Source organism: Equus quagga, chromosome 8, assembly GCF_021613505.1.
Source record: "Equus quagga isolate Etosha38 chromosome 8, UCLA_HA_Equagga_1.0, whole genome shotgun sequence".
Taxonomy (NCBI): domain Eukaryota; kingdom Metazoa; phylum Chordata; class Mammalia; order Perissodactyla; family Equidae; genus Equus; species Equus quagga.
This window is the reverse complement of record NC_060274.1, coordinates 118,224,814-118,249,491: the sequence shown is the minus strand read 5'-3', so window position 1 is coordinate 118,249,491 and position 24,678 is coordinate 118,224,814. Positions and strand designations below refer to the sequence as shown.

At 35.5% G+C, this 24,678-nt stretch overlaps 1 protein-coding gene across 4 annotated transcripts in view; it reads left to right on the top strand.

Moving 5' to 3' along the window:
• BRAF (B-Raf proto-oncogene, serine/threonine kinase) overlaps positions 1–24,678 on the top strand; it is a 140,196-nt gene that overhangs the window by 95,496 nt on the left and 20,022 nt on the right. For all 4 annotated transcript variants that reach the window (XM_046668904.1, XM_046668905.1, XM_046668903.1 and 1 more), the window contains 7 exons: positions 1,203–1,239; positions 5,200–5,336; positions 6,303–6,420; positions 9,071–9,155; positions 10,025–10,201; positions 23,450–23,496; positions 24,297–24,415. In XM_046668904.1, coding sequence (XP_046524860.1) covers positions 1,203–1,239; positions 5,200–5,336; positions 6,303–6,420; positions 9,071–9,155; positions 10,025–10,201; positions 23,450–23,496; positions 24,297–24,415 — 720 coding nt within the window. The remainder of the gene's footprint in view (positions 1–1,202; positions 1,240–5,199; positions 5,337–6,302; positions 6,421–9,070; positions 9,156–10,024; positions 10,202–23,449; positions 23,497–24,296; positions 24,416–24,678) is intronic.

The following is a 24,678-nucleotide window of genomic DNA, read 5'->3' as shown; positions in this document are numbered from 1 at the left end:
GCATTTCTGTCTGCAGCAAAGAGGAAAGGGATATGGCATTTCTGTCTTTGTCTTGTGGTTCTTTCTGTCCAGAAGGCCCTCTGCTTTTCTTTTCTACACTCCTATCTGTCCCTCAAACCCCAACTCATGGCCCGTCTCTTCAAATGCTTCACCAGTGACCAAGTCCTATAGTTAATTATTTATCCTTTGAACTTGTGTTAGCACTTAAGATCTTTTTACCCATAGCATTTATTTGGTAGTTAACAACTTAGGCGTCTTTTTAATCGTTTTCTTAAACTATTATTCTTATATCATTTAATTTCTATTTGTGTACATCTTACTTTCACTTAAATTATAAGCTCTCAAGAACACAGAAAGTTAGTGAGACCACCAGGATTTTATATTTGTTGGTAGCCACACAACCCCTAACACCTAGAACCTTGTTGGCAGGTATATGAGTATTCATTAATTATCTTGTAGAAAATGTTAAAGCCTTTATATAATACATTGAATTTGATAGAAAAGAATCAGTAAAGAATTTACTCTCTGTTTTAGCCTATAAACAAAAGCTGCCTATTTGCAAAGAGCCTACGAGCCTATTTAGAGACATTTGGGGCCATTCAATCCCTCATATTTAAGTTATACTGGGTAAACAAACTAACCTAACTTCTGCCTATCAAGATGCAAATTGTTTTATTAGCTGCGTAATACTTACTAAATTGATACACTATAGTTTACTTAGCCAATATGTCAATATACCTAGAATAGGGAAATAATTATTTGATTTTTTAGTATGATGGGTAATGCTGCACTGAACATCTTTGTGCATATCATTTTTTCTTCTGAATTATTTCCTTAGGAAAAATTCCCAGAAGTGGAATTACAGGATCAAAGGGTATGAACATTTTATGGCTCTTAATAGATGCCAGTAGAATTTTTTTTAAGAATTGATGCAGCCATTGGTTTTGAATGGCCTGAAATGGATTTCAGCATTTGCTCAGGACTGATAATCCCTTCATTATAGGGTTAGGGTTGGCAAGTGTTTCAAAAGTTTGATTTTATCATCTTCACTGGCTAATTCCATATTCTTTCTGTTTTGTGAAATAGTTTTAAGACAGGTATTATTTTGGATTAACCTTTCTGTTAATGCTTAGTGGAAAATTCAATGTTACTACTTTCTTATCATATGCTTTGAATAAATATACATTACTGTTTATTTGTAGGACTTGATTAGAGACCAAGGGTTTCGTAGTGATGGAGGTAAGTAGTGATTTCAATTAAAAAAAAAAAACCTCAAGGAAAAATGCAATTGCTTTGCTGCTTGTCGTCTTTATATTTGCTTCTTTCATGAAACACAGACACAGAGAAAAATGTGTAGAGAAAACCCAAAGTTTTTCTGTTTTTCTTTAGTGTTTATCATTTGGATCTAATAAAGTTTTAACTAATTTATAATATGAGTAAAGAAAAAGAGAAGACATACAAGGGAGTCTTAAATGTACTATCTTCAATTTTAAAATATTGTTATCAAGGAGAGATCCTTAGTTATTTTACCCACTTTATTAATTCCTGACTATCTGGAAAGCCGGAGTTGCTAAATTTCCTTTGGGAGCCCTCACTAATAGTTAAAGTCTGAACTTAGAATCGGTTAAAACTTAACTTTCCTAAATTGTTCTTGGGGAGAATCTCTTGAATTGCATGTCTCAACTTCTCAGTTTGTTAGACATTGTCAGCCACTTCCCTTCAGCCTTCCTAGGAGGGTTTGGAATGTACATTTTATAAAAAGGACCCCTAATAGAAAAGCCCGGTTACCCTCTTATTAGTCTGGGAAATAAAATAAACAAATGAGAAATTGAATTAAGATTTCTTACAGAATTTTCATCTGATAATCACTCTAGCACCCAGTGAAAATTGGGGGCATAAGAAAACATTGCTTAAGCAAATACTTTTTAAGTGAGAATTTATCCCCATATGATGTTTTCTAAGAGGTAGTCTTTGAAACTATCTTGAAGTTTTCTTCCAGGTGGTCCAGCTGTCTTCTGTCTAATAAGGAAGACCTGTAGTACCTGCTTATCTTACTTAGACTTGGTCTTTTCACTGTGACCTGCTTTATCTTCAAAATATCTAAGCCTAGACTCAAAGATATTTTATATTGAATAAACATTGTATAAACCATATTTTGTTATGTTTCTATATAACTGTGAAGCTACCAAATTAATAACCCTGCACTATATAGTCTGGACTTAGTATTTACCATATAGCACATATTATAAAAGTTTTTTTTTGTTTGTTATTCCATGAACCCACCAGTTAATGTTGCTGCCAGTTTGACTTTCATATGTCTTAATAGCTGTGGCTTTTGATAATTTTACTCAATACATCCAACATTTAAATGTTGCCATCATGTTAGCATCACAGACTTAACTTAGTCATAAAAAGTTAATGCTGCCTGCTTAACTACCTAAAATGAAGTGGCATTTTTTCATCCTTTTTATGAGTCACTTTTTAAAAAATTGGGATTTTATTAAAATAAGCAGATTTTTTAAACATCCAGAATTATCTTGTGAAGCAGGCTTTGACTCATCTTATTTATTCCCCATGACTTCTTTCATTTCTTCTGTGTGTCTGTCTTCCTGTGTTTGCCTGCCCCTCTCTTTCTCTTCTAACAGCCCCTTTGAACCAGCTGATGCGCTGTCTTCGGAAATACCAATCCCGGACTCCCAGTCCCCTCCTACATTCTGTCCCCAGTGAAATAGTGTTTGATTTTGAGCCTGGCCCAGTGTTCAGAGGTAGTTGGGCTCTTCTTTCTTGTTTTCACCCAAAGCAAACTAAATATAAACTACAGATACTGTTTGTGCCTCACCCTCACAGTGTGTGTTTGTAAGTGTGAGAGTTTTCAGTACTAAATTTCTGCTTGGCCTGGCTGGAATGCTCTGAATGTGCTTCTCACACATACTCGCTATCACAAGCTTTCTGTATGCCGTCTGTCATAAATTTTTAAAAGCAAGAAAATTCTGAGCTGAGGTTTCCATCTCATTTTTTGTTATATTACTTTTCGGTCTTGGTAACTTCTTAAACTCGGGGGGTGGCAATAAATAATGTGTGGCGGGGTTCCTTCGATCTGAATTCCACTTATTTTAGTCCATTTAAGTGATAACCTGGATGACTGCTGATGTTTGTTATCAGTTTTTATGGTTTTTAAGAAAATAAAAAATGGAAATTAAGTCCTTATTATGAGATTTTACTAGACTTTTAGCTATATTTTTCTGTGATATCAGCAGTGGGTCTTTATTTTGTGTAGGACATCTATCATTTATATTATATCAAAGGCAGAGTTTTTAAAAAGATTTGTAATATATTTTGGTATTTTAGGACACTTTAGGAAATTTGAGGATTTAACATTTTTCAGGGTTTATGCCCTAATATGAGGGAAAAAAACAGTGTAAATTCACTCTCCCATTTCATCTTGCCATACTTTAATTAGTAAACGGATTTTTAATAATTTAAGTCAAAATTGAGACAGATGTCTTGCTATAAATATTTTTGAAGAATTATATTTACTGGCTCTTGCTAGTTAGTGTCTGTTACTTATTCTGAATGTAGTGATGGTGTTTAAGATTTTTGCTCTCTTAGCCCAACTGTTTCTCAGGAAATCTATAGAATGGGCTAGAAGTCAAACAGTACTGAGTAGTGTAATTAAAGTAAGTAATGCAATACAGTACTGAATAGATCAGAACTGCAAAGCCTGAGTTAGCAGTTAAGGTTTTATGATGCTGAAAATTATCAGTGGAAGGTAGAAAATGGATTGTGCTCTAGTTAGTAGGCATTTCATATGCCATTTTCTTTGAGAAAATTGCATACGAGATCATGGAAATTTCACATTGAGGTATATCATATAGTGATGATAAAATTTCTACACAGATTTAATTGTTGTCATTGGTATCTTTTTTCTTTGAAAGTTAGTATCTTTTTTTCCCCTGAGCGTAGTAATCTTTAAAAAAAAAAAATCTAGTGAAGTCTTTTTGTTTTGTGTAAGCAAATATTACTTAATATCTCAGTCCTGCTCGGCTGAACTCAGGCCCCACTAGGAGTCATTGCCCTGAACCCTTCTGAACCAGGCTCTACCAAACGTGAATTTAGGATTTTTGCTCAGTCAGCGTTTGGAAGAGTACCCGTCAGAAAGGTATGCAACCTTGCCAAGTGAGTCCACTTTCAAAGAGTGTACCCCTTTGGCTCACTTGGCTTATGGAATATTTTCGTTTGCAGTAACTTGACTGAGAGGTAGTAGCACTTACTTTGCACTCACTTGTAAAGGCTGAGATTTTTCAGAAAACCTTGAGAAACCTGCATGACTTTGTTTACATTAACTTTGTTATGCAGGTAACAAATAATCTTTGTTTAATAGAATAAGCCTCCAGGAACTAGTGGAACTGACGGATATCTCTCACTCTTACATAGTACATTATGTAGTATGGGATTTTTAAAAGTTTTAGTGGCTAATGTGAAAGAGCCAGATATTTTCAATATTAAGGTCACCATTAGAGTATGTTTCCATTTGGGGGTCTCCATCTTTTTTTATATTGGTTGGCTGTTGAGGTAACATAAAATAATTAAAAGTTTACTCATTACGTAAGCTTTTGAGTTAATTTTGCTTTTGGTTGTTTTTTTAAAAGATTTTTTTTATTTTTTTCCTTTTTCTCCCCAAAGCCCCCCAGTACATGGTTCGTTGTGGGTCCTTCTAGTTGTGGCATGTGGGACGCTGCCTCAGCGTGGTTTGATGAGCAGTGCCATGTCCAAGCCCAGGATTCGAACCAATGAAACACTGGGCCGCGTGCAGCAGAGCACGCAAACTTAACCACTCAGCCACGGGGCCAGCCCCGCTTTTGATTTTTTTTAATCAAAGAAACAGAAACTTGGGAGTATTTCTTAGTACATATTTATCTCTTATTTTAGAGACATTGTTTTTCTTTTAGACTCTGCACCAACCAAGCAAAGTATCTGTAATCACATGTTTTAAAGATCTTTAAGTTGGCCAAAAACTAAAAGAAATTATAGTGCTAATCATCAAATGGGGCCCCCTTTTGGCTCTCCTTTCCAGGAGTTATATATTTGAACATGCACTGCATTTTTTGAATGTCTAAATCTCCCTTCACCCTCCGCCCCCAATAAATTAACATACTCCATTCTTCTTTAACGGATGCATTTTTCCTTCTACTACCTTAGGATCAACCACAGGTTTATCTGCCACCCCCCCTGCCTCATTACCTGGCTCACTCACTAATGTGAAGGCATTACAGAAATCTCCAGGACCTCAACGGGAAAGGAAATCATCTTCATCCTCAGAAGACAGGAATCGAATGGTGAGAGTATATGATATCTTTCCTCTAAGTTTTTTCTTTTTAGAAGTCATAGCCAAATGTAATGTCACCTTTTAGATATATTGGTATGTGACACAGAATTCCCATAATCAGATTTAAGAACTGATAGTTTTTTGCTTAAAGCATATTCTTGCAACACTGAATTTTGCTCTCAAGTCTAATGTACTGGAGTAAAAGGCAGTTTGGGAAGAGTAAGAATAGTGTTCTGTTTCTAAAATAAGAAAAATGAAAGTAAGCCAGTATTTTAGAAAGCATGATTAGCCATATATGTTCTAAAGTGCTGGTTGGAAATTAAATATCTACCAAATGACATTCTTCCCTATTTGAAAAATGAACTTTATGCTGCAAAATAAATCTATATTAAAAAGTAGTAATTTAATTTTAGCAATAGTATATTAATAGTCTGTGTTACATAGGTGGATCCTTTACCCTACCAAAGTGATTATCTATGTTGATGATTTTTTTTGAGAGGCTGAATCAAATAAGGTTTATCAGGCAATTTAGGACTGACAGGAAGAGAGTAGTAGATAAATGATCAGCAGTTACCATAATATGTTAACTTAAATTTTGGCCTCTGGAACCAAAACTAGTCACAAATGTATAGTGCTTATCTTGCCCCTAGTAGTCCTCCAAATGATAAAAACCTGTTTTATTTCATTAATTTTAGTAATACACATTTCTGCTCATACCTAATAAATAATTTTTATTTTTTAATAAACTGTTTTCATGCTGATACAGACTTAGGTCTGAAATTTAAATTACATGTTGTAAGAATCATACTTCTCACTATTATTCCTCCAGTGGATGGGTTTGTCTTTTTTTTTTAAAGGACCTTATTCTCTTTCTAACTTATGTCCCTTTCAGGCATAGGGTAATGTACATAGTGTGAAACCTAAGATTTTCCTTTTTTGTTTGCTTTGGCCTGACTTTTGCACTGTTTTTATCAAGAAAACTCTTGGTAGACGGGATTCAAGTGACGATTGGGAGATTCCTGATGGGCAGATCACAGTGGGACAAAGAATTGGATCTGGGTCATTTGGGACAGTCTACAAGGGAAAGTGGCATGGTATGTATGTAATACAATGACCTTGTCACATGTCATAATAATAGGATATGTTTAACAACTTTTATAAAAAAAATCAAAGGGAGTATTCACTGTTTGCATCATTAAGCTTTTTTGATCAGATGCAAGAGTCCTCCAAAGGTTTCTGACAAAAATTATGGGAGATAAAAACTTGATTCACAGCAACCAGGACTCCTATCATTATATTGCAGTAATAATTTTTAAAGATGGTAATCCTCCAGATGAGCTAGTCCTAAGATTTTTTTTTCTTTTAGAAGTCTTTCTGCTAATAATTTTATTTGTATTATAAACTACAAGTAAACATATTAATTGTGTACTTATTACCAAAGGAAGAAATGGCAGTAAACATATACAAAATGTTAGCCTCACAAGTTATCAAAGAATTGCAAATTCAAAAACTAGAAATCATTATTTGCCTCTCAAATAAAGATTTTTTTATTATTATTATTAGGTTTTTTTGATGAGGAAGGTTAGCCCTGAGCTAACATCTGTTGCCAATCTTCCTCTTTTTGCTTGAGGAAAATTGCTGCTGAGCTAACATCTGTGCCAGTCTTCCTCTATTTTATGTGGGATGCCGCCACAGCATAGCTTGACAAGTGGTGCTAGGTCCACGCCTGGGACATGAACCTTTGAACCCCGGGTCGCCAAAGCAGAGCACCTGAACTTAACCACTACGCCACCAGGCCAGCCCCCAAAGAATTTTTTTTTAATTGATTATATTCAGAGGTGTGGTTGTATACTGCTGGTGGGAAAATAAATTGCTACAGATTTTCTGGAGGGCAATTTGGCAATATGTATATTGAACCAACAATTTCATTTGTAGATCTTTATAATAAGGAAGTAATTGGACAGGAACAAACAGATGTGTGTACAGGTATTTTCATTAGAGATTTAATATTAATGAAAGATGGCAATAAACTTTAAGTGCCCGTTAATAGAGTATTGGATAAATAAATTGATAACCTCCATATATGGTTATATAGAAATTAGAATAGTATGATAGATCTGTATTTATTGATATGGAAAGGTGTCTGTGGTATATTAAATTTTACAAAGCAGCATATATAATATCCCATGTTATGGTGCTACATAGAAATATATGTAACAATTTTTTTAGTGATCATCAGTATTTTAGTATATTTCTTTTTAGGTTATATTTTCATAAATATTCACACTACATACATATAAAAACCTAGTAGGATATGTATCAGTATGTTAACATTGGTCATTTCTTAGTGACATGATTATGGGAGATTTTTATTTTTTCCTTTATGCTTTCAAAATGTTTAATTTTTTACTATGAGCACTCTATTACTTTGATAATCAGGAAAATCAATGTGAATTATATTAAAGTATAATCTACATGCAAAAAATGTATATAAGTGTACAAGTAGCTGAAATCTCACAATGTGAACACATCTGTGTTCAATAAACAGACCGTTACTCACCTCTGCTGAGGGTAACCACTATCCTGACTTTAACAGAAATCATGCAATATATACTCTTTTGTGTCTGACCTCTTTCACTCAACATTGTTTCTAAGATTCATCTATATTATGTGTGTAGTTGTAGATCATTCATTCTCTATATAGTATTTGTTGTGTGATTGTGACATTATTTATTTTTCTATCTACTATGTGATGAGCATTTGGAATAGTTTCCATTTTGGGGCTATTACAAATGCTGCTGCTGTGAATATTCTTAGTACGTATCGTTTGATGAACATATATGTTCATTTTTGCTGGGCATATACACATGAGCAATAATTGTGGAGCCACTGGATATGCGTATGTTCAGTTTGAGTAGATACGTATGGCCAACAGTGTTTCAAGTGGTTGTACCAATTTACACACCCACTGGCAATGTGTGAGAGTTCTACCTGTTTTACATGAAGTTCTTTTTGTAATTTTAATAATTTTCCTGAGCAAAAGCAACAAGTGATCCATGGATTTGAAAATAAATGTTAACTACTCTGATAAATAAGTATTGCAGTTTTCTGTTTCAGCCAAGGTTCATTGGACCTGTCATCTGTAGTTTTAGCATTCAATTACTAAATGCATCTAATTTAACATTGTTGAGTAACCAGGAAAACATACCATGGGCACTTAATTTCTTCAACTACATTTTCAGGGGAAAGCAAAGTTGTTTTTTTTTTTTTCTTTCTAGATTGGCACCTGAGCTAACAACTGTTGCCAGTCTTCTTTCTTTTTTCTTCTTCCCAAGGCCCCCCAGTACATAGTTGTATATTCTAGTTGCGAGTGCCTGTGGTTGTGCTATGTGGGACGCTGCCTCAGCATGGCCTGATGAGTGATGCCATGTCTGCGCCTGGCATCTGAACCAGTAAAAACCCCGGGCCGCCAAAGCAGAACATGCAAATTTAACCACTTGGCCACAGGGCCTGCCCCTGGTTATCTTTTTAGATTAGAATGTTGAAATACTAATACAGGAGTATCATTGTTAGTTTAGTTTTTATCCTTGGAAAATTAATGCAGTTCAGGAAGTTACGATGTAATTTATTTACAATTTACTAATGGATTTAAAGCTGTGGTAATTAGTGAAAATGCCCACGAGTTTTTTATATTTTTAAGTTGAAAAAATAGGAATGACATTTGGAATGACGATTACCTTTTAGGTGATGTGGCAGTGAAAATGTTGAATGTGACAGCACCCACACCTCAGCAGTTACAGGCCTTCAAAAATGAAGTAGGAGTACTCAGGTGAGCTTGTGTGAATTACTGTTTTCTGGAGAAGTTATCTTCATCAACTCCTATTTTCCAGTGGTACCCACTGTTAGCTTTACAGGTTTACTCAAAATTGATAAAAGAATTTGTCTGAATATATTGTCTTTAAATCATATTCTTTTAAGTGGTATGCAATATTATGTGGTATAGGTGTTAGAAGAATTAATCCTAGAGTGAATTAATGGAAATATAGTATTCTGATCATGAGAAATAATACTTCCACTTATGAAAATAATACTCTCAAAATTCTAATCTTATCAGAACACATTTAGAGATTATATCAAGCTCTGAGACTTGATGAACATTAATAAACTAGAGCATGTCCAGGCAAGGACAACTTAGATGCAGAGGATTCTAGAACTAGAACTTAGCGGGGAAGTAGTCAACAGAACTGAGGATATTTAGGTCCATAGTAGGCTGTTAAAAACTTACTCTGTTATTACGGAGAGCAGAAGGGGAAGTAAGCCAGGGGTGGAAGATGTAGGATATTGATTTTTTTCTCAACCCAAAAAAACCTCTCTAATACTAGAACCAGTTAACAAAAAAAAATAAAAGTGGTGGAATAGGCTACAGTCTCAGTGATAAACTTCTCATAATTGGAGGTATTTAAGCAACCTCTAGTTGCCTATCTGTGAGGTATATTTTAAAAGATATTTCTGAAAAGGGTAGGATGTTAGATTAGACATTTTCTAAAGTCTCTTCTAAAGTTATCCTTCTGTAGCCTTTTTTAAAAATACCTTTTTCTGACAACATTTTACTGATAAGTAGACTGCTTTGGTCCTCTTTTTTAAGATTTGCAAAAGTTTATCAATATTTCCTATTTACCGTCACATTTCTTTTTACAGGAAAACTCGACATGTGAATATCCTACTCTTCATGGGCTATTCAACAAAGCCACAACTGGCTATTGTTACCCAGTGGTGTGAGGGCTCCAGCTTATATCACCATCTCCACATCATTGAGACCAAATTTGAGATGATCAAACTTATAGATATTGCTCGGCAAACTGCACAGGGCATGGAGTAAGTTCTGTTCTGTTAAATCTCTTTAAAGTTACTTTTGAAGACCACTGAGTGTGTTTTAAAAGTTGTAGCTAATATTCTTTTGGATTACTTTTTAAATTGCTGTCCAGCAACATGGACAGTTGTGACTAATGACTAGCAGTATGAATTAAGATCTAAAATAGTCCCTGTCTAGTACAGTCTTCAAACATATGTCAAGTATTTGATAATAAATATGTGACTGCAAATTTGTTTATTAGCATGCAACAATTTAGTTCAGAAAACAAAAATAGGCCAAAAAAACCCACCACTAAAAATTCACTAACAATTATTGAAGTATATAAAATGATTGCTAGTTATCCTTTCAAATTATTTTCTCCATGTGCCCATATATTCTATTGCAAAATGATCATCTGCATGAAATAAAGTAAAATGAAAATCTGCATTCTGATCCTACTTGAGCATTTCAGATTGAGTTGTTCGTATCCGTTGAATTTTGCTATTTAATTTAACAGATAAAAAGTTACTTTATAAAGTTTGTTATATGCCAAAATAGGGAACTGACTAGGAAGGGTAAATTTTGCATGCAACTCTTAAGTTGCAAATGAATAGGTAAATCAAAAGGTAAAATTAATTAATTTCGAAAGCCTTTAGATGAAAAGTTTTAAGTAAGTAAAATATAAGTTTGAAAGCTCTATGGGTAGTTAAAAAATATGTATCTTAATTTAACATTTTATAGTACACAGATGGCTTTCACATGTGTACGTCATTATGTCATTTAATCTTTATAATGTTATGGAGTAGTTTTTTGTTTTGTTTTGTTTTGTTTAAAGATTTTATTTTTTCCTTTTTCTCCCCAAAGCCCCTCCGGTACATAGTTGTATATTCTTCGTTGTGGGTCCTTCTAGTTGTGGTATGTGGGACGTTGCCTCAGTGTGGTTTCATGAGCAGTGCCATGTCAGAGCCCAGGATTCGAACCAACAAAACACTGGGCCGCCTGCAGCGGAGCACACGAACTTAACCACTCGGCCACGGGGCCAGCCCCTGGAGTAGATATTTTCATTTTCTTTTTACAGATAAGGAAACTGAGGCTTTTAAATGACTTGTCTAAGGCCCCACATTTAATAAGTGTCAGCATACATGTTTAACTCAATTTCTGACTCCCATCCATTATTCTTTCCCCATAATCACTATGCTACTTTCACATTACAAAATTGAATAAAAGGGCATATATGTATCAAAACCTAGAAACCTAAAACTCTGACTCAAAATCACTTATAGCAAGTAGGCATAGAACCAAGACTCAAAACCAGATCTGGCTCTTAAGTCTTCCCACCATCTGTGTCGAAACTAAGAAATATATCTATACTTTAGATTGTTGACAAGCCTATGTTCAGCCAAAATGCTTATTGCAGCTAGTTATTACCTTATTCAGTAACATTCCCACTTATCCACTAGACGTGAAACAACCTTTCATATGAGTTAGAATCTAAAACTGTTCAACTCTGAAAGGTTATATTAAAATCTTGTGAAAAGTAAACCATGGCAAAAATAGTAAACATTGAGGGAAACAAAGCTTATTCTGCTCCCACCCCACTGGTCTCTGCTGTTTCTTCAGCAGGCCAAGCATGTTCCGTCCTCGGGGACTTTGTACTTGTTATTTTCCCATTAGGATACTCATGCTGCAAATATCCATAGAGCTTCTTGCTTATGTCTCTGTTCAAATGTCACCTTTTACAAAATAAGCCAGATACCATATGATTTCACTCGTGGAAGATAAACAAATAACGTGGGTAAAAAGAACAGATTAGTGGTTACCAGAGGGGAAGGAGGTCCCGGTAAGGGGAGAGGAAAGGGGTGAAAGGGCACATATATATGGTGACGGATAAAAACTAGACTATTAGTGGTGGGCACAATGCAGTCTACACAGAAGCTGATATATAATAATGTACACCTAAAATTATACAATCTTATAAGCCAATATGACCTGAATAAAATAATTTTTTTTTTAAAGTTGCCTTTTAAAAGAAGCCTTCTCTGATCACTTTGTATAAAGAACATGTTCCTACCCCACCCTATCACTCTCTATACCCCACCCTTGTTTTTTTTATTTTTTTAACACCAAACTCCATGTGACATTTTGTCGCATCCACTAGAATACAGGCTATATGAGAGCAGAGGCTTTGTTCGTTGTTTTATCCCTCATGTCTAGAAGAGGGCCTGGCCTATGATAGGTATTCCATACATATCTGTTAAATGAAAAAATTAAAGAAGAGTTACACACAACTGCATAGTATTGATAGGTGTACCTTCCAGAAAAGAGAGAAGCCAAATCCTTCTCATATCAAAACCAAGAACTGTCAAGGAAAGGAAAAATAATCAAATAAATCATAAAAGGGAAGAGGCTTTTGCTGTAAAAAGGCAGCAAGGAATAGTTAAAAATAGTATAAAAATTGCTTTTAGAAACAGTGATGGGGTAGTGAAGTGCCAGTGTTGATTAAGACGAGAAGTGACAGTACAGAAGAAAACTATCAAGTTGGAATAGTTCTGTAGTCTGGGAGACAGTCAGTCAAGAGGCAGTATTTTCTCATTGCTTTACAGTTTTGGATCTGTAAGTGTAAACCTTTACAGTCTATTTCTCTACTCCAAAATACTTTGCTTACATTTTTAAGTAACTCTCACTACATAATGAATGCCTGGCTGTGAATGTAGATCATCCCATTGGTTCATCCTAGATTTTAACAGCTGAAACAGTATTAGTTACAAGTTTTAAGCCTTCTATCAGAGAATATTTTATTACCAGCTTAAAATTAACCAAAGAAGATACAGTTCTCTTTTTTCCTTTCTGTTCCTTATAAGATGATAACATGCAACTGGTTAAATCTACCAATACATTTTTAGTTTCTGAAGGCTTTGGCAGATTGAAAATCCTCTTATTGAAATAGCTATGTGGATTTTAGGTTAAGGTGACTGATTTTTGCTGTCTCTTGAAACTCCACTAAAATTATGATAAAGAAATTTTTTGAAGCACAAACATAGAAAAGATGGACATAACATAGAGGAAAGAAACAATAGCAACAACATTTTAAAAGCTAGAAAGTAGATGGAGAAGTGATAGTGGACTTAGTACACCCAGAAAAGCTAAATCATTATTAGTTGGCAATGGGGAAATGAAAACCAACCTGATTTATACCACAGAATCCTCAAAAGTCTCAGGCATTGGCAGTGCCAGGTATCTCCGGAGGAGGGAGGGTATTATGTAAATGAAAAGGCCTGTCTGAAGAGCTGCTCTGAATCCCGTCTCCTGCTCTATGCCACTTGTGACTGCCCCATTCCTACCCTGGCAGTTGACTGAAAGTTTATTCTCTGGAGAGGGAAATAGAAATATCTCTGGGCTGGGGACACGGACATGGATACTGTACCAGAAATGGGTATTGAGTGACTGCTTTCTGAGTGATGAATGGAGAGTTCCCCAGCGCTCTCTTTGCATTTGGCTTTCAGAAGGCTAGCACGGAAACCTTCCCCTTTGGGCAGTCTTCTCTGAGGAATCTTACCAAGCAAAAGGAAAGACCCAAAGGTAGTGACACCAGGGATTCCACCTAGATCACTGTACAGGGAAGTTCAAAAACGAGAAGCCCATCTATATGCTCAAAGCTTTCAGATAGCTTTTTAGTCCCTTAGTCTGACTAAGACAGATTATCTCTGGATCACCAGACATTGAAGGGAAAGTCTCTGATGTCAGTGACAGAGCCCAAAACAAATAGATGAGAGGGGGGCGGCAACTAGGAATAAACAAACACAATGCAAGGAGAGGAGAGACCCCTCCCTCCAAAAAAGTATCAATTTCTTCAGAGATAATAGGAGGTTTTGTATCCGCGAAACAAGAACAGATGCTTTATAAGGAACATTCCAGTAACAAAAAAAGTTAAATGTTAATATTTACAGTACACTGGAAATTATATCCTTTGCAGTTATTTAAACTTAACTTTGAAAAGTCTAGTTCTTCCTCCTCTGTCCTCCACCATCATTTCACAAAGGGCAGAACAAGCTAGACCGAGCTGACCAATAAGTCAATAGACTGTTTAAATAGCCATTTAATAATGTACTTTTGCAAAACCCTCATTTCAAAATAGTCTACCCCCTAAATATTTTCCAGATACTGTTAAAAGTCACCTTTTCTGACTACTTCGCAAAATTTACTCTAAAGTCACAGGGTATAAGCAGAAGAAGCGCATACTAGCTCATTATATAAAGTCCTGGGGTTGCAGTCATTCATAAGATAAAACCTTTAGTAATTAGGAAAGTTGAATCATTCACATGTGTCACCTTTATTGGATTACAGAATATAAGCAGATGGTGGATGGGTGACATTTTTCCTGTGTGGTTCTGCCTCCTTTCCTCAGTAGTAAATCATTTCCGATTTCTAGGTTTACCTGAAGAGAGCAGAGCTATTTTAATGGTAGCTAATTATAGACTTACTCTTTGGAATCGGAGTTTGTGTAGTATCTTCATCATCTTCTCACCTAACAGTCATTGATTCAGCCTAAGGGCCAAGATATTTAAGAATGTTATTACTAAAGAAATTTCATGAATGGTCAATCCATCATGCCATTTCTTTGTAGAACTTTTAATTTCAGTATAATATTTATGGTATAATTTTTAATTTAGCTTTATTAGAAAATTTCCTGGATGTTAAATCAAAGAGGCACGTAGAGAAAGTTGTCTGTTGTTAGGCTCACACAGAAGTGTTATATTCTGAATGTAGGATGCTTAAAAATGATTTGCAGATAAGTCCTCACAATTTACTTTTTTTTTAAAGGTGAGTATTCTTCCTTTACTCATAATTAAAGCTATTTAAAAGATAGATTAATTGAAGCTGAAAAGATGGTGAAAGTCTATTAACGATTGAAAATAATTCTCATTGATCAAAGGATAGGTATATGATTTTCTAGTAGATGAAGACAATAATAGTAAGGAGGATGCTGATAATCAGAAAAATGCAAACCAAAACAAAGAAATACTATTTTTCGCCCACTAGAATTGTCAAAATGCCTAAATTCTGACAGGATCAAGTGTTGGTAAAGATTAGGGGAATTGCTTACTAAGACACTCCTGATGCAACCAACCACCCTGGGGCATTTTAGAAGTATCTGTTCAAATGGAAAATGCCTGGCAGACTCCCCAAGAAACACCAGATTTTGTTCCAAGAGATGTGTACAGGAAGAGATGTATTACAGGAAAAGATGTAAGAGTGAAAAGTTGGAAACATAAATGTCTATCAGTAGGGAAGTGGATAAATAAAATATTGGCATGTGTTTGCCACGGAATAGTGTACAGCAGAAATGAAGTATATATGTATCAACATCAGCTTTAGAATATAATGTCAAGTAAGAAAAGCAAGCTGCAGCATGAGACCACTTAAAATTTAAAAACAAAACATTTTTTATGTTTGCGTTTAAGTCATGTATATATGTATGTAAAAGTATTAAACTGTGGTTTAGAAGGGACCAAGCTCAGTAGCGTTGTCTCCAGGAATGGCTAAAAGTGGTCCGGATGGGGACAGCTATCAGGGAGATATGGGTTTTAACTAACCCTAGGACTTTGGCTCCAGAGTACATTCTCATTGTTTCTGTCTTTTAATAAAAAAGATTCTAGAGTTATATCTTACTTTCATATACTTTTTACAAGTATAAACTTTGAAAAAAGACAAGAGACAAATGTGTAAAAATTTTAGCAAGATTGATTATGGTGAGAATATGAGTGATTTCTACATTAGCCTTTGTTCTTTCAGTTTTTTCTAATTTCAGAACAAAAGTTATTATAGAAATACATAATCATTTTATAAAATTTAGAAAATGTAAACATAAGTAAGCACCAGTACTCCACCAGGAGACAATTACCATTAATATTTTAGATAGGTCAAATAATTTGCCCTAGGACTTTGACTCCAAAATACATTCCCTTAACCTTTACACCATGCAACTTCTTCAACTTAACAATCCTTTCAGCACCTCAAGTGGGCCCTTAATGTCATAGAGCAATCATATGTTCAGTTCCCTAGTTCATTCATTCTTCCTCTCTCCTAGACTCTGTCATACCTCCACTATCCTCAAACCTCCAACACTCCTTCTCCAAGAACAGTCAAGTGATGACTTTGCTTGCTATTTCATTAAAAAAATAAGAAGCACCCGCCACAACATCTATCCACCTACTTACATTTGTGCTCAGTTTTTCTGCCTTATCACTAAGAGTAAAAGCTAACCCTTCCCTTTTAAGCACTAGATCCCATCCCCTTTCTCCTTATTCACTGACATCTTTTGAGTAAATCTCCCTTGTTCATCATCAGGTTTTCCTTTTCTGCTGGATTTTCTCCCGTTTTAAAACATCTTGCTTATAATGCACATTTGGCAAAATGTTGACAATTGCTGATTCTTGGTGGAGAGTGTGGGGAGTTTATTGTACTCTTCTTTTAACTTTTCTCTGTGCTTAAAAATGTTCATAATAAAAAAGTTCTAGAGGTCCCTTCCTTATTCCCTCTTGGCTCGCAAGCTATCACATCATTCCCCTTCTTTCCTTTATAGTAAAACTTGTCAAAGAGTTGCTGGTACTCACTCTCTAATTTTCTCTCCTCTGCTTTTATTTTGGACCCCACTCCAATCAGGCTTTTGCCCCTGGAGACTCCACTGATGTCTCTCTTAATAAGATAGTTACCATGTTGCTAGATCCAGAGGTTAAATTCCCAGTTCTCAATCTATTTGACATATCAAAAGGCAGTTAATCTCAGCCTTCTTCATGAAACCCGTTCTTAATCCCTTCCTATTCAGAATGTGGTCTGAGTAGCATCTGTACCATCTTGGAGTCTTTTAGAAATGCTGAATTTTAGGTACTACCCCAGATCTACTGAATCGGAGTCTACATTTTAACAAGATCCCTAAATGATTCCTATGCATATTAAAGTTCGAGAAGCGCTTCTTTAAAGCATATTCTCCTGATTTTCCTTCTACTTGCTATTTGCTCCTTCTCAGCTAGCTCTTCCTCCTTAACCTCTCTAATGTTAGAATACTCCTGGGATTTCCATTCCCTTGGCAATCTTATCCAGTGTCATGGCTTGAAATACCATTTAATTACCATTTCTATGCCAATCTCCAGCCAATTCATTTCTTCTGAACTCCAGGCTGTCATATCCAACTGTCTGTTCAACATCTCCATTTGACTGTCTAATGGATGTCTCAAATTCAATATGTCTAATACTGAGGTCCTGATCTTTTTCCTCAGACCTGTTCTTCCTACATTATTTTTGTCTCAGTAACTGGCAACTCTGTTCTTTCAGCTGCTTGTGTCTAACATTTTTTAGTTATCTTTGAGTCCTCTCTCTCTCACACCACACAACCAATCTTTATCAGCTCCTGTTGGTTTTACAACTTCTCTTCACCTATTCTGACATCATGCTGATTCAAGGTCCCATTATCTCTTACCTGGATTAGTGCCCTGCTTTTACCCTTACCTACCTTCAATTTATTCTCAACGCAGCAGCCAGAGTGGTCCTTTTAAGACTTAGGACAGATTATGATACTCCTCTGCTCCTCCAGTGTCTGCGCATTTTCACTTAGAAAGAAAACGAAGTCCTTACAATAGGCCTTTCTCAACGTGACCACCATCACAACTCTCCTTCCCCCCACCGCCTTTTCTATTACCTCTCTCATTTACTCTCTCCTCCCTCTTGTTCCCTCTGTTCCAAGCCACAGTTTGCCTTCTTGCCATTCTTAGAACTTAGGAAACACATGCCTGCCTTAGGGCTTTGCCCTTGCTAGTCTCTCTGCCTGCTATGTTCTCATCCTGTATCTGCATCACTCCTTCCCCTTTAAGTCTTTACTCAAAAGGTCCTTTGAAAAGAGGCCTTCTCTGGCCTAAAATTACAACCCCTGCAACTCAGCATTTCCTGTCCCCCACTTATAGAATACCATATATTCTACTGATATGTCATTTATTTTCTATCTTCTATACTAAAAGGGAAGCACCTTGTAGGTAGGAATTTTCTGCTTTATCTCCAAGACTTAGAACAGTTGTTGCTTAGCAAAAGGTGGGCTTTCAGTAAACATGTTAAATTAACGAAAGAAAAAACCTGTAAAGGTGAACATTATCATCTCCATTTTACAGGTTAGGAATCCAAAACTTAGATTATGCAATGTACCCAAGGTCATATGGCTAGTAAGTAACATAGTTGGAATTCAAACCCAGATCTGTGTGCTCAAAACACATGCCCTTTCCACTGTGCCTCTGCATGTCTTTTAAGTCCTTTGGGTTCTGGTTTTCGCATCAGCATAAGTGGAATTATTGCCTTTTTGCTTGCCTTATAAAGAATCATGAAGGTTATGAAAGTAAATGATGTAAAAATATCCTGAAAACTTTAAAATGCTATCCATGTACAAGAGAGTGATGGTAATTGTATGTTTTCTTATACAAGTTTTATAGTTTTTGCTTTAGTTTTTAAGTCTTCAATCCACTTTCAGTTGATAAGAGTTGAAGATTTTTTCCCCCATGTGAATATCCAGTTATTCCAGCAATATTTTTTGAAATGACTATCCTTCCCCAATTGAGTTACCTTGCTCTTATAAATAAACCAATATCACACTTCTGATTTTATGTGTTTGGGCTTGTGAACGTTTGAAATGAACTTAAAAGAATAGCATGGTTTTTTCTATCAATACCTTGATATTCCATGTTTATGATACATTCTCATTTATTCTCTTCAGGCCAGTGTTCTACTTACAAACTATGATGAGAGTATTTTCCAGAGTGGGGTTATACCCTCTAATTCAGGTTCCAGCTAGGAAACAAAAAAGACATAGAAATACATTCATGGACTAGAAAACTCAATGTTGTTAAGATGTCACTTCTTCCCAAATTGATCTGTTGATTCAGTGCAATTCCAATCAAAATCTCAACAGGCTTTTTTGTAGAAATTGACAAGTTAATGCTAAAAAGTATATGGAAATGCAATAGGTAGAATAGCCAAGATAATTTTGAAAAAGAAGAACAAAGTTGAAGGACTTCTAGTGTGAGATTTCAGAACTTTCTATAAAGCCATAGCAGTTGAGACAGTGTGATATTGACATATGGATAGACATACAAATCAACAAAATAGAATAGAAAGCATGGGAATATATCCATATGTCTATATCATATATCCATGGTCACTTGGTTTTATTTTATTTTATTTTGTTTTTGACCAAGATGCCAAGGCAATTCATGGGGAAAGGACAGTTTTTTCATAAATGTTGCTGAAACAGCTGGATATCAAATAGAATAAATAAATAAACCATTAACCTTTACCTGACACAAGCCGTAAATATTAACTCAAAATGTATCAAAGACCTAAGACAAAAGCTGGAAATCTGAAACTTCTAGAAGAAATATAGGAGAAAATTTTTGTAGCCTAAAGATGGACAAAGATTTCTTAGGACACAAAAAGTAAGGACTACAAAATAAAAAATTTATAAATTGGACTTCATCAAAACGCAAAACTTTTGCTTTTTGAAAGACATTGTTAAGAAAATGAAAAGACAAGCCACAGACTTGAAGAAAATGTTTGCAAGATACATTATCTGATAACAGATCTGTATCCAAATCATATAAAGAACTCTTAAAACTCAGTAGTAAGACAAACTACCTAGTGAAAAAATGGGCAAAATATTAGAGTACTTTGTGAGCTGACCTGGTGACTTAGTGGTTAAGTTTGCGCACTGTGCTTCGGCAGCCCAGTGTTCACCCATTTGGATCCCAGGGGTGGACCTACACACCACTCATCAAGCCATGCTGTGGTGGCATCCCATATACAAAATAGAGGAAGCTTGGCACAGATGTTAACTCTGCAGCAATCTTCCTTGAGCAAAAAGAGGAAGATTGGCAACAGATGTTAGCTCAGGGTCAGTCTTCCTTACCAAGAAAAAAAATTAGAATACTTTGTTAAAGAAAATATAAGAATGGCAAATAAGCACATGCAAAGATGTCCAACATCATTAGACATTAGGGAAAGGCAAATTAAAACTACAAGACACCACTATACGTGTACTAGAATGCTGTAAATCAAAATCAGCAATACCAAGTATTGGCAAGGATGCAGAGCGACTAGAACTCTTAATACATTGCTGGTAAGGCTCTTCAATGATACAACCACTTTGGCAGTTTCTTTTAAAGTTAAAATTACCATATGAGCAATTATAATCTTACCTCCTTACCCAAAAAGAAATGAAAGTGTAAATCAACAACAAAGACTTGTACATGAATGTTTATAGTATCTTTTTCATAATTGCCAAAAACCAGGAATAACCCAAATGTCCGACAGGTAAATGGGTAAGTTGTGATACATCCATGCGCTGTAATACTGCATGCAACCAGTGTGTGAATCTCAGAATTGGTATGCTGAGGGAAAGAAGCCACATGATTTTGTTTATATGAAATTCTAGAAAAGGCAAAACTAATGTCTAGTGACAGAAATCATTATCAATGATTGCTTGAGGGGGGCTGGCCCTGTGGCCAAGTGGTTAAGTTCGTGTGCTCCGATTCAGTGGCCCGGGGTTCACCAGTTTGGATCCTGGGCATGGACCTACGCACCGCTCATCAAGGCATGCTGTGGCAGTATCCCACACAGAAGAACTAGAATGGCTTACAACGAGGATATACAGCTATGTACTGGGGCTCTGGGGAGAAAAACAAAAGGAGGAAGATTGGCGATAGATGTTAGCTTAGGGCTGATATTCCTCACCAAAAAACATACCTTAAAAAAAAAATGATTGCCTGAGCCTGAGGAAGTGGGGTGTTATTAATTGCAGAAACGTATGAAGAAACTTTTGGGGGTGATAGATGTTCTTCACCTTGACTGCAGCTGGTCATTACACAAGCGTATATATTTGTCAAAACTTGTTAAAATGTACATAAAAATTGGGTGCATTTTGTGTGGTATACAAGTTCTACCTCAATAAACTTGAGTTTTTAAAAGTGAGAGAGACTGAAAAATTGAAGTAAAAATAGAATTTAAGCCACTATACAGAACTGAAAAATTTGTGAACTCCGCTTATTAGGGATTTTAATTATTTTAAAGTGATAAATGACTAGTGACTACACAGGAGTAGCACAATGTCATTCCTTTCAATCTTGCTCACTTTCCACATTATGATTCTGAGGGGGAATGGAGGGCATCAAAGTGGAAGGGAGACTAATTTGAAACCATTTTGGATAAAATCACATCATGTCACCACCATCATACCAGTCCAGTCAACTCCTCAATTCTCTACAGGTGTGTGCTCTTTTGCTGCCTTTTTTATAGAGATGTTACAGAAAGAGAATTATTAAATGAGATAAAAGTTAGGAAAGAAGTTTGTAAACAGTAAAGATTTATAGAGGGATAAGGTGGTGTTATTTCAGGTTGCAGCTCTATGCACACAACTTTGGCCTATAATAGATTTATGCTATCCAACTTCTACTAGGGTTCTATCACTAGCTCAGCAATTATATTTATATCTTGTTAGTTATCTTATACTTTCCTGGTCAGAAATTTTCTCACCTCAACCCCCCAGTTACATTTCTATCTACCTTATTTTTGCTGTATTTCTTTGTATCTTATTTGTGAAAAGATTGACACCATCCTTCAAAAACATCTTTATCTACCCTTCTTGTAACTTCATCATGCCTCCATATTTTCATATGGACCACCATTTTGTTGTTGTTTTTAATTTCAAAGGAGACAGAACCTCTTTTCAAAGACCAGCGTCTCTTCTGTGCACTAAATATCAGATCCTGACTGAAGCACCGAGCTCCCCCACCACCATCACGGTTTATCCCCCTTCCTTTCTAATGGAGATAAGGTCTCCTCATTTTGGAAAAACTTTTGATTGAGACCCATTTTTCTCCATCTGTTTTTACCTATGTCACTGCAGAACTTTTTAAGCAGAAAAGGCCTTAGAACTAACATCACATTTTCTTTCAATGGAAGAGTGACAACATGATGTAGTGGAACAACAGTGGGCCTAGAAAGCCATGACAGCAAGATAATTTTAGATTGTGGTGATGCTGTGAAGGAAACAAACAGTGTGACGTTAAGAGCGTAATTGGAGAAAGGGTTACTTTGTATGAACAGTAACTTGAAATCAGAGTTTTGTCTGAGAAAGGAAGTTTCCAAATCTTGATCTCTGCGAGAATGAGGAAGTTTAAATGAATATGAAAAAGCATCTTAAGTATTTGAAAATCTTCCATTTTCGACAGTGTTCATTACATAATTTTGATTATACCGTTTGGATTTTGAAATCTCATTTTAAGGCAAAATTTATTTCCTAATGGTCATTGCCAAATTTCAGAAGTCTCATATATTGCTTCTCTCCAGTATTAAGTGAAGAAAAGTAACCTTGACAAGGACATTATATGTATCTCATTGTGGTTGGTCTGTATTGAATACTTAGCACATGCGAGGCACCATACTAGGCACTGGGACTAAACAGAAATAAACTAGACACAGCCCTTTCCCTCAATGAACTCAACTAACGCAGTCTTTACGAATAACCTAGGTGGTTTAAACTTATCATTGACTTTAAAATAGATTCCCTCTGGCCATTATAGAGGAAGTTGGTTCCTCACTAGTTTTAAGAAGGTATTTTAAGACTATATACTACTACTTTCAAAAATGGCTTTATCAGTCAAACTTCCATATTCTACTGGAGTTTACATTCTAAATAGAAAGTGAACATAGGCGTATGAGAAAATATATGAAAAAAATACATGGATCAAGCTGTACAATAATTGGTGAAAGATCACTTTCAGTTGAGTTAGTCATGGGAAAGCTTCACTCACAAGTTAGTCTTAAAGGATAGGTATGAATAGGTGGAGAATGGAATGAAAGCTAATTTGGGGGATAGGGGTAGTGGGGAGCACTGATTATAAAGGTGGAATTAAATATCAAGGTATATTTAAAGGACGTGGATAAATAGGCTTGACTGGAGTGAAAGGTTTGTATTGGTAAATAGTAAAAGATAAAGCAAAGTCTTTTAATAGAAAATAAGGTTTTGGCTGTATCACAATAATAATATGTTCCTGTAATTCTAAATTCATTTACAGTCTATTTGAATATTTCTTATGTAAACGGGTTATCACAATGTTATAGTTTACAGACGTATCGTGACTTTAAGTGTCTTTATTTACACCCCTAAATATGTTCTATAGATTTTGAGGCCAGAGTCTTCAGTCCTACTCAGGTTAAAATGATGTTTTGTTTTTCAGTTACTTACACGCCAAGTCAATCATCCACAGAGACCTCAAGAGTAATAGTATCCTTCCTGAAATTTGTCCGCGAAGTTTGAAAACATCCTGACTTTTTCTTCATTTTTGTCTTCACTCTATGTAAAAACAGTTTTCATGCTAAGTTCAATATACTGTAAAGAGAATTAATAAATGGGTTTGCATGAGAGTATACTAGAGCAAGGTGCTATGACCTGCCTTTGGTTTCTGAGTGATTGAGCATTACAAAAAAATCCATCAAGTCTTTATGATAGTAGGACTCTTTGATTGCTTGCTACAGTCTATCAGCGCCATAAAATGGATAGTTTTGTAGCTATCTGCTGGTTTGTTTCAGTGCTCTGACCTTGCTCAGCAGTATTTGAGATATAACTGAAGGCTCTAAGTTACGTAAAAGTGAGATGAGAAAAGCATCATCTTTCCTCTTCCATAAATCCAGATTAAGGTCCTGTCTGCCAGCCGTCTTCATTCCAGTGAAGAGCCTTTAGGGCTTTCCCGGTAGTGCCAAAAGAATATTTGGGTCTGTATTACTCAAGTCTAAATAAACTTAACTTAGGAAAGCATCTCACCTCATCCTACCACATTTCAAGCCCCCAAAATCTTGTAAGCAAGTCATAGAGGCCAAAAAGAACTAGTTATTTTTTAAAGCATATTTGTTAACTTTAAGAGGAAATATGAAGCACTTTAAGAGGAAATGAGACGTACTATACTTTTTTATTTAAAGAATGTGATATAGAATTATAGAAATTAGATCTCTTGTCTAAAATTTTCATAATGCTTGCTCTGATAAGAAAATGAGATCTATTGTTTTCCTTTACTTATTACACCTCAGATATTTTTCTTCATGAAGACCTCACAGTAAAAATAGGTGATTTTGGTCTAGCCACAGTGAAATCTCGATGGAGTGGGTCCCATCAGTTTGAACAGTTGTCTGGATCCATTTTGTGGATGGTAAGAATTGAGGCTGTTTCTCTATTAAGTGAATTTTTGGACCCTGAGATGCTGCTGAGTTACTAGAAAGTCACTAAAGGTTTCAACTATTGTATTTTCATAGTCCTCAATATTCACAAAAGTCAATGTTGGTCTTATCTTTTATGTAAATAGGTTTTAACTTCTTTCTTTATCTTTAAAAAGAATATTATGAGACCAGTTTCAGGATATTTCATAGAAAAAATATGTATTTTATAAACACTTTAAATTTTATTCAGGATTGT